The sequence below is a fragment of the Cucurbita maxima genome, unplaced genomic scaffold (genome assembly GCF_002738345.1).
Source record: "Cucurbita maxima cultivar Rimu unplaced genomic scaffold, Cmax_1.0 Cma_Scf00002, whole genome shotgun sequence".
Taxonomy (NCBI): domain Eukaryota; kingdom Viridiplantae; phylum Streptophyta; class Magnoliopsida; order Cucurbitales; family Cucurbitaceae; genus Cucurbita; species Cucurbita maxima.
The window spans coordinates 883005-895917 of NW_019272018.1; the positions used below are offsets into that span (position 1 = coordinate 883005).

The 12913-nt window shown below is 36.9% G+C and overlaps 2 protein-coding genes across 5 annotated transcripts; both read right to left on the reverse strand.

Moving 5' to 3' along the window:
• Positions 1-781: 781 nt before the first annotated feature.
• On the reverse strand, positions 782-3181 carry LOC111468448 (root phototropism protein 3-like). Of its 2 annotated transcripts, none has more exons than XM_023113685.1 (4): positions 2905-3181; positions 2755-2830; positions 1406-2506; positions 782-1324 (listed from the first exon to the last, which is right to left on the reverse strand). In XM_023113685.1, the coding sequence occupies exons 1-4, from the start codon at positions 3042-3044 to the stop codon at positions 869-871; spliced, it is 1773 nt and encodes a 590-aa protein (XP_022969453.1). In that variant the 5' UTR covers positions 3045-3181; the 3' UTR covers positions 782-868. The 2 variants fall into 2 exon arrangements, with proteins under 2 accessions (XP_022969453.1, XP_022969463.1); XM_023113695.1 differs by having other exon boundaries at positions 2755-2820; positions 2905-2993.
• Positions 3182-4485: 1304 nt separating this feature from the next.
• LOC111468953 (nuclear transcription factor Y subunit C-9-like) lies at positions 4486-7681 on the reverse strand. 3 transcript variants are annotated; one of them, XM_023114126.1, is made up of 3 exons: positions 7432-7681; positions 5465-6303; positions 4486-4791 (listed from the first exon to the last, which is right to left on the reverse strand). In XM_023114126.1, the coding sequence occupies exon 2, from the start codon at positions 6275-6277 to the stop codon at positions 5495-5497; it is 783 nt and encodes a 260-aa protein (XP_022969894.1). In that variant the 5' UTR covers positions 6278-6303; positions 7432-7681; the 3' UTR covers positions 4486-4791; positions 5465-5494. The 3 variants fall into 3 exon arrangements, with proteins under 3 accessions (XP_022969894.1, XP_022969901.1, XP_022969911.1); XM_023114133.1 differs by lacking the exon at positions 7432-7681 and adding an exon at positions 7204-7387; XM_023114143.1 differs by lacking the exon at positions 7432-7681 and adding an exon at positions 7177-7387.
• Between the last annotated feature and the right edge of the window lie 5232 nt (positions 7682-12913).

Here is a 12913-nt window from a genome sequence, read left to right on the forward strand (position 1 = left end):
TATCAACTACTAAATGAGATTTAATGCATACTATTGCAACACTATCTTGACTTCTTTGGACTATTTGAAGTGTGACATAAATTTCCATTGCCAGGAATTGAACCCAAAGTCTCTTAGATGAAAGCTAGATATCCTAACCGTTGGACAACAATGAAACTTTTTGAATCATGGTAAGTAAGATAATAGGAGGAAATTCTCGATTAAATGGAATAATGGAAGTTAAAGAGGGTAAGTAACCACTTTGGACTCTCACAATATGCTAAACCATTACGGACTCTTGCAATAAATTCTTTTAGGAATAGACTTGAAGTGGTTGAGCATGACCCCCAAAACTAAACATGCTAAACCGTCATGTATGAACTTGGATTGGTCGAAAATCTTAACGGTTAGACAATAATGAAACTTGTTAAATCATTGTAGGTAAGATAATATGAGGAAATTCTCAATTAAATAGAATAATGGAAGTTAGCCCTCATAAGTAACCACTTAGAACTCTTGCAATAAACACTTCTAGGAATGAACATGGACTGTTTGAAGTGGATTCGAACCATCATGTATGAACTTTGGTCGGTCGAAAACACTTAGTAGTATGAAGTTACCATATCCTCAATAAATTTCTTAGGGGTGAAAGTCAAATATCCAAACACTAGACAACAACACAACTTGTTGAATCATTGCAAGTACGATAGGAGGAAAATTTTCGATTAGATGGAATAATGGGAGTTAACGACCGGAAGTAACCCCTTTGGACTGAGTAATATAAGGTAACAGCAGCAATATGCAAGAATGAATTCATTATCTCGGCTCGACACGATCGTATTTACACGACAAAATGAAGAATTTCTTTTACAAAATGCAGCAGATTTGTTCAAGTTGACAATGAAGCAAAGCCAATGTTCATCTTAGCACTATTGAACCCTAAACAGACGATTTTCCGCACACTGGCAAAGTTTTTCTTGTAATTGAAACCTTTCTTTACTTGACCTTCAAGCTTTGTCTTGCACATCTGAATATCATTGAGCTGCCCTTTCATTGTCTCAACCTCCCTTTTCATCATACTTATCTCCTTCTGTGAACTCATCATCCAACTCGATCCTCCCCTACTTTCACCCATCACAACTCGGCTTTTCGTTTGACCATTACTCATTCCAAATTCGGCTCGAGCCCTCGTCATGACTTGTTCCAAAAGAATAAAACTCGTCGTGTATTTCAGTGGTAACCGATCGTTTCTCATTATGTGCTCCCTTGCTGCTTGTGACAATTTATGGTATTTCAATGAGCTACCTAGACACGTCCTTTCTACTTCTGTTAACTCAGGATGTGCCTGCAAAAACCAAGACTTCTTTCATCATTCAAGTTTGAAACTTTGCATTTCCCAAATGAGATATAAATGAAAGTTCCTTACCTTCAGGTACATATCAATTGCTCGATACAGATTGTCGAAACAAACCCGAGCATTTTGCGGTAATGCCTCGACAAGGACTTGGAAACAATCTGCCCTGAGGTTTTGATCTCGTGCAACAAGCATAAGATAATCGTCCACCAATCGACCAACAACTAGTAGATTGGATTGAGAGTTATCTGATATGTGAGCAGCATAAGACTTCACCACCCGAGTAACAATGGCAACGTCGTAAACACTGTCGTCTTCTCCATAGTTCTTGACAAGTAAATCCGAAGCGTCACATTTTTCCAACATCGTGGCCAATCTATTTTCTAGTATGGTTAACAATTCAGAGTCAATCTTCATTACAGATCCCAGCTTCAAAATATGAAGCAGAAAACTAGAGGTAACCGAGTTTTCCTCGAACGGAAGTATCCGAATCAAACTTTCAACTGTAACTGATCTCAACTTGTTGAGATGCTGCAACGTCGAATTCTCGAGTCCGTTCATTGCAGAAGAAAACCATCTCATTGTCCAATGAGCTATACAAGATCCTATGACCTCAGACCTCATTCCTCTTCGTTTACCCGATTCAATCACTTCAATGAAATGATCTATCCTAAGAACTGAAACATCCGCAAACCACCAGTTGTCGGCAACAACTTCGAGCTTTACATTATCAACATTATAGTCATTGTTACAGAACGCCTCTGGATTCATACAAGCCTTAAGAGCAATTGCTTCAGAACAGCATTTCGGGATGTGAAGCCGATTGGCGCATCGAGAAATGGATTCACAACTTTTGAGAACTTTGAATGTATCATTCCATGATGATGATATTACAAAGCTCATGAAGGCTTCTGCTTTGGAAGTTAAATTCCCTTGTTTAAGATCATCAGTCATTTCTAGGAAATGTGCAGCACAGTAAAGAGGAGCAACATTTTTAGCAGTTAAATCAACCTTCCATCCATAGCAGAATTTCATCACCAACTCAAAAGCCATAGCCCCACCTGGAAGATTGTCAAGTTCTATGGTACTCACACTGTTGTTCTTTTGCACTTCATGGCTACTGTTTTGGATTATCATTCTATTCAGGTATTTGCTTCTTGCTACCATTGGGAGCTGAAAACATCCATCACAGTCCAACTCAAGAATTTCAAATTTTATATAAGATAAACCGTCCACGTTTCAAATCGAAAATAGACGACATAGGATAACAATACTTGAAAAACAGGGATTAATGAAGAACATGAATCGAACTTGAATCGATGAACTCAAAAAGGCTGCATCTCTTAAAGATTCGTATTGAAATAGCTAAAACTGATACATAAAACTGAAAACTTCAATGACATGATGAAAAAAAACAGTACCTTGTGCAAGTAAAAGCTGAAGTCCCCAACTCGAACAATTAAGTCGCTTTCGTATGCTGGTTTTGTCTGAACAATCCTTCATTGAGAAGATTTTAAGTTGAGAAGTGCTCAAAGAGAGGAGAGGTATATGTTAGTGTATCAGGAGTTTACCAGTTCTTGTTACTTCTATCCATAGACTCAGCAACCATGCTTGATTTGACTGGAAAAATGACACACTTGTTCCGCTTCCCGCCGATCACGGATCCACACGTCGGGATTTCCCTATTGAGATTCCTCCTTCCTTCTGTCATCTCAACAGGAACAATGGTAGCAATTCTGAACTCTAGTTTTTCCTTAAAGTTTCAGAAGAACAGCAGAAAGTGTTCTGTTTTCTCTTTTTGTGATTTTTGTTTCTGCTATGGTCAGATGAATTGTACACATCTCCTTAAATAGGACTTTTCATAACCAAAAGGGTCATTCTTCATCCAAAAAGTGAAAAAAAAACATTAAATGCTTCATTACAGAGTTCTAGACAAAAGGAATGTCTGTTAGCTAATGAAGTAATTACACATTAATGGAGTTAGTTGGCTTCTCCTGTCGGATGCCATTGTCAGAAAATGTCATAGGACAAAATTAGAAACAACAATCAGCACTCATTTGTTCTTCATTCTTAACCACAAACAAGAAGTTGATGACCTCACCCTTCTCTTTCAATGTCTGCTACAATGTAGCCATAATCACAACCCAATCCTTATAGCATTAGTTGTATTATCATGAAACTGAGTGTTTAATCCTCAGCCATGAATGTTTCAAATAGTGCATGTGGTCGATACTGTGACACATTCTAAGTTGTGGAAAATTTGTTTTGTCGAAAAGTTTTCTAAAAAATGTATGGTCTATAATGTTCGGCAACAATTAAAGAAACGAATCTATGTTTATATTTTGAGAGGAATGAATATACGTTGAATCCATAGGTACTACTTAAAAGTCTTTTGCTATCGTATAAATAAAAAAGAAATAAAGTGCCTTACAAGTTCGAGATATTGTCTTCTAAGCTCATGATCTTCCTCATTTCCAAATAGACTTTTAGCTGCATTCCACCAAAAATAATAACATGATATCCCTAAGTGCAACAGAATGATACGTGCAAACGAATGAAAAACTACTATCGATAAAAGAAATGCTATTAAAGGATTTAAGATGTTTAGAAAGACCCTACAAGGTTCTAGGCCCTATATCGTAGTTACCTTCCTATGAGCTCTCCACTTTCCGAGCTCGCTCACAAAGCCAAAACTTCCATGACTTGCTCGGGTTTATATAAGTAAGCATTCTTTTTTTCTCCAATACGTCATGCTTTTAACCAGATATTCAACCAACGTATTCATATGATGGAGTTTTGGCCAACATAAAACTGTTCTGAACTTTGTCCCAAAAACAGAGCAGAAAAACAATGAAAAAGAAAATTCAATCTTAGAAGTCTTCTGCACTTAAAATTTTCCTGATATGAGATGATGATTATGAATATAACAAAGAGATTTCAAATTTTGATTCCAATTGTCTTCGGGTACTCGTCAACCGAAAATGTCGCCATGGAATATTTACACGAAATTTTGAAGGTCTTCAAAAGCTACTTTGTGCAGCTATGGTTGGGTGAGTTATTAAAGTTGTTATTCACATACACACTCCAAACAATCTTAATCAGACAGATAGATAGATAAGTTGTTTTATAACATTAAGTTCAACTAAACAGAATAAGGAAACTACAGTTTCTTTATATGGGAATGTGAGAAGAAAAGCATCAAATATTTTCAGGTATGATATAAAGTTACACATTTTTTACCGTCATTACCAACAATGCATAGAATAGTAAAGCATAAATAGAAAACGAGGAGAAACTTTTTATAGCTCAATCAAGATATCTACTCTTGTCAAGCAAAATATCTACAGGAAGTATTATGAAGGGCTTCAGATCAAATCTTCGGTGTAAATTCTCCGATCAGATTGTTGTGTGTGTGTGTGGTTTGGCATCGACATGAGCTTGCTCGGAGGAGACTCCGTCTGCAACAAGTGACAGGAAATGGTGTGAGTATAGGCCAAACAAAAATCTTAAATCTAACAATGAAGGTGTTTGGTTCATGAGTTTGAAACGATTGAATTTGTGTAGCCTAGAGTCGAGAAGCTCAAGTCGGGATGATCTACGTTCGAATATTTTCAGTTTGTACTTGATTCGTGGGTTTGTGATCGTAAAAGGTAGCTTGTAGCCTAAGAAAGGATTTTTGAGATTCGTAGTCTAAGATATGCAAACACATATACCAAATACAAACACGACTTCTCAACTACAGTCCGTACAGACCAAATATACTGCCAAACATAAACTCGGTTTTGGCTATACGAACCTGACGTATTATCCAAACACCCCTTCAAAATATTCAATGGAAGTTGAAACAAAAAAATTAGAGTTTATTAAAGTTCCAACTCAAATGGAAAGTGTAAGCTGCATGTATGATTGATGATAATATATACTCCAAATGCACTTGAAAGGCAATGTTTTCAACAAAAACATGCAACATTACAGAATGAAACGAAATTTGAAATATGCACAAACTCGAAAACAAGAAATCTTCTCGAAGATAGTATAGACCATATGAAACATTATATATATACCACCACAGAACTAACTTTTCGATTTGAATAAAAAGAGATCACACGGAAAGAACAAAGTGAAACATACGGTTCTCCTTCATTTATGTGAGGCAAGCTACTATTGATCAGGAGGGGCTTGATCTTGTGTGTGCTGCCACATTTGTGGAGGCATGTAAGGGTGTGATTGTTGAGCATATATAGCCGGGTCCATCACAGGCTTGCCCATAATCATTCCGGGTGCTCCGACCTGAGGTGCATGCTGAGACGGCATATAGCAGTAAGGAAGTGCATCTCCAGGTCCTCCAACTGTTATTGATCCTCTTGGAATTGATGTGAGTACTTCGTCTTTCAGATCCTCCCTAGGCACGATATCAACCAGAAAATCGAAAATGTCAGTTCTGGTGATAGCTGCAGCAATATCATTCTTTTGAAGCGTTCTGCGCTTGTTCTCTTCAGTATGATTCCAAGAGCGTAAAGTCAATTCAAGGATGAACATTTCACATGCCCTAGCAAATAAAACAGGTGCCTCAGCTGATATCATTCGTACGTCCTCGTCAGCCTTCATGATCTTCTTGATCCTTGCTAAGGGAAGACTATGGTTCTTGAAGTCCGTTACCTTCTCAATCTCTTGGTACTGATTAGCCCAGAAAGTCTGGAGCTGTTGTTGAAGCTGTTGTTGCTGCTGCTGGTGGATATGCTGATAAGCAAGTTGATGTTGACCAAGCTGCGCTCCACCAGGTTGACTCGTAGACTGAATACCTCCAACCGATGTAACAACAGATCCAGAAGTCGAGCCTACAGTTATTTGGCCGGGATGGTACAAGTTACTGCCATATGCTATCTGACCACCACTGCCAACCGCTCCCATGGATTGAGGCTGGCCATGCCCTTGCTGATCCATCGAGGTCTAAATAAACTTGACAGCTTCTGAAAAGAACAAAAAAGGGAATAATCAAAATATAAACACTACACAGATAGATCTCAGGAGGGAGGAAAAGGAACAACTTTTTTTAACCGGGAAGAAACCCGAAAGTTGTCAAAATTCTACGAAAAGTAATAGGAATCTACCACAGAGAACGTTTACAAGACAGAGACCATGATATATGAACCTTCCACTTCATTATCAACAATTCAACCCATCAGAACGACTGGGCCTTACTTACCAAAAACTGAATCGCTCGAAGTAAAATCAATGCACATTTCGAGAGTGATCATTGATTAAAGTAAAATTTCTCTGAAATCAATAGATCTCAGGAGGAAGAAAAATATCAAAATATATCAATGAGGCTTTTCCATGAAAAAAATTCACAGCACAGAACTCGAACAAGTCGACTACCAGTCAGTATTATGCTAAGATATTGGACTCCTCACCTTCTTTCTTTATTATAGATCTTACATCTTCGTACTGGTTCGAGTAATTTCCAAACATGTCAATGATAAATTTCGAACTGGTTTGAGGTCCAAATGTGCAAAAATCTATATCTACATGCTTCCTAACCTATATTTCATTGTACAGGCTAAGTAAAACAGCTACATCAATCCTTGAATGACACGAAAAACATCACAACCAAGCCCCAATTCCATGTCGATCACGTTATGCATCATGATTAAACACACGGCGAAAACAAATCCTACAAACAACCAACAAGCTACAAGAAACTCCTCTGCTTTACTGTTGATTTCACTCAGATGCAATTCATCAAACAGGTAGAGATCACACAAAATTAAATGAGGAAATTGATACATTGATCTTATCCTAATCCAACATACGACTCATTCATGTTCATACCAAAAACTTACGAATTCAAAAAGGGCAAAAAAGAAAACCTAAGGAGCAGTCGATAGAGAACCAATCTTCCTTCACATTGATTTCAGCTATTTTCATATCACAAGATCATCAACATCCGTCAATCACAGAAACCAAAAAGCTATTTCAAGAACAATCAATGATTTCCACAACAAACCCAGAAAGGAAATCATAAAATTTACAGACAAAAAGGATCAAGCAGAGAGAGAGAGAGAGAGAGAGAGAGAGATTGAGGAGAGTAGAATTACCTTTTTGAGAGACCCCAATTGAACAAGATCTTGAAGACCCTGAAAGCGAAAAAGGAAAATCGATGAGAAAAAGCTTGAAAAAGAGATCTACGGCGAAGAACGGAGGATGACCCATGATGTAATATTTGAGACTTTTTGTTCTGTTTGTTGGGGTTTGGAAATTCTCCGTACAGTGCAATGGAGATCTCCAAATTGGATGAAAACCTTTTCTTTTTTTTTTTTTCTTTTTTTTCTGGGGGTTGCGGAAGAGAAAATCAGAGAGATTCCGAAGGCTTAATTCGAAAAAGATTAAATTTTTTCTTTTTTTAGGGTTAAAAAAAACTGACCTTTAAAAAAGGAAGGAAAGGAATAGCTGAGAGTGTATATATATGTCTTCGATTTCGACTTACAATTGTCATAGCCAAAAGGTCCTTTTTATAGTCCATCATTTGGTTTCTTATTTCCCTTTTCTTTCTCTTTCCCAAAACCCAATCAATTCAATTCAACTCAACCTACTATTTCCGTTCCATTATAAACTTATTTAAATTAAGTTCGATTTAGTTAAACAAACGAAGATTTTATGGATCCAATATTTCATATTTATTGTTAATTTCAAATATATATTTTTTTATTTAATTTCAGACAACTTTTGAAAATCATTTTTAACGGTAATTTTTTCAAAAATATATTCAAATGGAGTGAGAATCTATTAAAGGTTTTAAAATAAGTAAATAGAGATAACTAAAGTTTTTTTTTTATTTGTCTGGCCAAACTAAATACAAAAAATTTATAGGTGGATTGAGTTGATTAGACTAGACTAGTTATTTAGTTGTTTGGGTTGGAAACGTAATGATCCAAGACTTCTATTACCTAAAGTCGTTATTGTCATTTTATCCTAAGCTCTTATGCGGAATTTAACTCGAAGACATCATATTTAAAATCATCATTTCACCTTAAGCATAACATCATCATTGAAAACACGGTCGTGATTGTACGTGCTCAAAAATACAATTCAAAAACAAAATTAAAAACAAATAATGATAAATAACTCAAAAACATGAAAGGCATAACAGCCTATGGCTAACTTAAGTCTAGGAATTATCGAAATCTGTCACGGTAACTACTATTAGGTCTAGGCTTAGAGTTCAATCATCTATGGTTACTTGGCCATATTTTACTCTATCCTTAACTACTAAGTCTACCTCCACGTGGTAGACAATAAATGTAACAAGGGTTCTAGTTCAAACTCTGTTTGTGTAAAAAAAAAAATATATATATATATAGATATAAAGAATTCGTAGAACTAGAATCAAATATTGTAAAAGCGTAATGACCTGATATTGGTAGTGTACCTGTCACCACGCTGTCGGGCCTCCCAGTGTCTCTGCTAGTAGACGCATATGCCCTAGCTTGAGCACGAGTTTGCACCGAGTTGTCCGCCTCTTCCAATGCTCTGGGTGGATTAAGTGGGTTTTCGATGTTTTTGGTCGTGCAGTTGATGGTGATATGCTCCATTATGGCGTGCATCATAAAACTACTCTCACATCAAACAAGTTGTGGGGTCTATTCCAATTGTTGATTCAACTTGGGGCGGTGCAGCTTGAGGCGGCACAACTGCATCTGTCCTTGTTACTAATCCTTCTTGAGGTGGGCTCTCTTCAGCCTCACCTCTTCTTCTACCTATAATAGGGGGTCATCCCCTTCTCCATCGTCCTCTTTCACGTCCTCTAAGGGACATGGTCCTAGAAACCAAGATAATATTTCTTAAGCCTAAGGCTCGCTAAATATGAGTAACAATAGATCGCATAACACAAAATCATACGCAAACATAGCACATGGTATTAATTCAATTAACATGCTATAATCAACAACATATTCTTAATTCACTGTATGTAATATCATATTATATTCAGGAACATCACATAAAATAAAGTGCATGTAATTTAAGGGCGTTTCTTTTTCTTATCTTATGTAAGGCATAACGGTGACAAAACATCAACGGTGAGACCATGAAACGTGCCAAGCCTACATCGTAGGTTAGTGTATAGAATCTATAACCTAGAGCTCTAATACCAACAATAACGACCCTAGACTTCTGTTACCTAAAGTCGTTACTCTCATCTTAACCTTAGCTCTTATGCGGAATTTAACTCTTAAAACATCATCTTTAAAATGATAGTTTCATCTTAAGCATAACATCATCATTGAAAGCACCATCATGGTCTTAGGCGTTCGAAAACATAATTCAGAAACTAAATTTAAAACAAATAATGATAATAATTCAAAAACATGAAATGCATAACAATCTATTCTAACCTAAGTCTAGAAATTTAAAATGTTGCAAGTCTATGCTCATATCATGGTCTCTGATTGTGATGTTGTTGTTAGCCATATAAGAACATCTTACCTTTAACTAAAAATGATGTAGCACACGACCCAAGTATTTTGAAGAATACTTAGTAAGTGACCCAACTATAGGGGTCGTGAAAATGCAAACACATGCAAGTCATGCTCTAGGGACCTATCGTTAAAATCATCCTCGAGGTGGCCTCCAGTCCGGACTAAATTGGATGTGCAGTACTTTCCTACACACGACCTGCATGTGCGAGTGTGAATCTCCATGCGGTTTGCACCCCCCTGGACCCATCATAGTCGAGCTAGTTGTACGTAGTGATGTCCAGAGGTTAGCAGACCCTTGAGTGTCATGTGCGACATGAGCACTATCGTCATCGTAGCGTACGCGTCCGTACTCATCATCGTAAAAAGGGGTAGTATCCAGATGTTTATATACACACACAAATGCATGAGGTTCTTATGATTTCTCGTCTTTATGACACAACCCTAATTTCATCCTTATATTACTATAACTAATATATGTGCATTAACTTCAACCTTTTCATCATCATTAACATTAAATAAGGTTGTGTCCTAGGCAAAATTATAGTCATAATGCAATATGCCATTCATAACATGCTTCTCAACTTAATATTAAAAATAACGTTATAATAAGGAAATAACATCATTCTACGTCGTTTTGTTAGAATGCATAGTCATGGTCAAGTAACATCATCATAAACATATCATAGTCATCGTAAACATCATCAAGCATCATCGTATACTTATACACGTCATCATACATTATACATCATACGTCGTACGTCGTACATCAAAATTCATCATCAAGGCATCATAAACATAAAGCATAAATGACACGTTCGTGAGCCACTAGACATCGTCATAACCCTTCTGGTCGTCCTTCCTGCCAGATCTACGGCAAAATGGGGCATATTGTCGTTCGCTGCTGATATAGGATGGATGAGTCCTATCAAGATGAACCTCCTTCTACGACACTGGTGACTACTTCCTCCTACAAGATTGATCCAAACTGGTACAACGACATAGGCGCCACTGATCATATTATTAGTGACTTGGATCGTCTTGCTGTGCATGAACGCTATCATGGAGGTGAACAAGTTCAAGTCAGCAATGGAGCAGGTTTGCAAATTTTGCATACCGGTCATTCTTCAATTAATATTGTTGTTCGTCCTCTTGAATTGTGTAATCTTTTGCATGTGCCTGAAATTTCCAAACATCTTCGTTCCGTTCATAAATTTTTCTGTGATAATGATGTATTCTTTGAATACCATCCTTGATCATTTTCTATTAAGGATCAACGGTCAAAGAAAAGTCTTCTAGATGAGAGGTGTGAGTCTGGTCTCTATCCTATCAAGCCATCTGATGTCGATGATCTCAAGCACGCCTTAGTGAGCAGATCTACTACTCACGCCCAATGGCATGCACGTCTTGGACATCCTTCATCTCAAGAAGTGAAGTCAATTTTGCGTCTCAATAATATTTCGTGTGCTAGTGAGTGACTTTTGCCAGTTTGTAATGCGTGTCAATTAGCAAAAAGTCATCCGTTACCATACACTACTTCTTTTTATCAGTCTCCGTCTCCTTTGGAATTGAATTTTTCTAATGTTTGGGGTCCTGCACCTCCATCTGTTGGGGGCCTTAAATATTATATCAGTTTCATTAATGATTTCAGTCAATTTTCGTGGATCTATTTGATGCATGATCGTACAGAAGCTCCTTGATACGAATTCAACAACTGATCATTTGCATGTACTCGAACGAGCAATTACAAGAAGTAATGCAAAGAAGATTTAAGTATCAAATCAATAAAAAGCATGGAATGGCAATAAATATCACTTGACATTGGAAAGTGATTTGAAGATTTTATGTCTTTGGTAGTTTAATTACCATGTAAGACTATTTATGTCATTTCTTATTTTCTTCAATTTGTATAAAGCTTCTATTTGTAGTTTGTAGTGAACTACATTATGTTTGAATTAAATTTTTGGCCTAAAGGCATGTGATATTCAATTCTAAAATCACTTTGGAATACAAAAACCTTGTGTTTGAAACCCTTTGGGTGTCATGTTTCTTTCAAACCTTGCTTTAGGTTTGATGTTTAAACCGATTCATTGGATTAGTTTTGATCAAGCTAATTCTGGAGTGAGTCGTCTTGGAATCTAGGAGTAAACATCATAGATTTTAAGTTCGATCTAAAAGTTATTCATCTTCTAACCAGCACTTGGTTGGAATCAATTCGTTAAGTTAGCTTTCTTTGTGAAAGTTTGCAGGGATTCTAAAAGAATCTCTAGCTTTGCAAAATCGAGTAATTGTTATCTGTTATGTTAGCTCTTAGTTGGAATCAATTGGTTAAGTTAGTCCAATTGTTGTAAATTGTCATAAGTTTTGATTTGATTTGGTTTTTGGATTATATTTGATTTGGTTATTTGAATTAGATTTGATTTGGTTATTTGAATTAGATTTAGTCACACCAGGGTTTAATTATATATCGGGATTTGATATCAGAATTTTGTATCGGAATTTGGGAGAGCTTTCGGAGTCACATTGTATTTGTTTAGTGACATGTGTTCTGAGTCTTTGTAGTGTGATAGTGAGATATTCACTTGTAATGCTTTGGAATATTAGTGATTGGTTCGTGGATGTAGGGGAACTTCTCTCCGAACCACGTAAATATCTTAGTGCCTCTTTGTGTAAAATCGTTCATTGGTGTTGTGAGTACCTTTGTTCCGCTTTCGGCGCACAACAAGTGGTATCAGAGCCAAGTTGTGGTATTTTGGGGTATTGTGAAAGCTTGGGCCTCATCGACCATTAGACGTGCTCACAATCGTGTTTATTCTCTTGAAAATCAATTTTCAAGAATTGGGTTTTTGAGTTTCATTCAGATTAATTATTGCAAATGGCAAAACCATCACGACGTGGATCGAGAGTGTGGAGTTCCAATCTCGAAGTAGGAAAATTTGATGGAACCAATAATTTTGGTGTTTGGCGAGGCGAAGTTAGCGATTTATTGGTCATGCAAGACCTCGATGTCTCTCTCCAAGAGGAAATGCCTGAAGACATGACAGAAGCAGAATGGACGAAATTAAATCGGCAAGCCTGTGGAATTATTCGATCCTGTCTTGGCAAG

Excerpts from the sequence above, each read along its gene's own strand:
- LOC111468448 (XM_023113685.1), bottom strand. The coding sequence starts at position 3,044 with ATGACAGAAGGAAGGAGGAATCTCAATAGGGAAATCCCGACGTGTGGA. Across the intron at positions 2,507-2,754 it reads TCAGCTTTTACTTGCACAAG|CTCCCAATGGTAGCAAGAAG; the intron begins GTACTGTTTTTT and ends GGATGTTTTCAG. Across the intron at positions 1,325-1,405 it reads CAATTGATATGTACCTGAAG|GCACATCCTGAGTTAACAGA; the intron begins GTAAGGAACTTT and ends TGGTTTTTGCAG.
- LOC111468953 (XM_023114126.1), bottom strand. The coding sequence starts at position 6,277 with ATGGATCAGCAAGGGCATGGCCAGCCTCAATCCATGGGAGCGGTTGGC.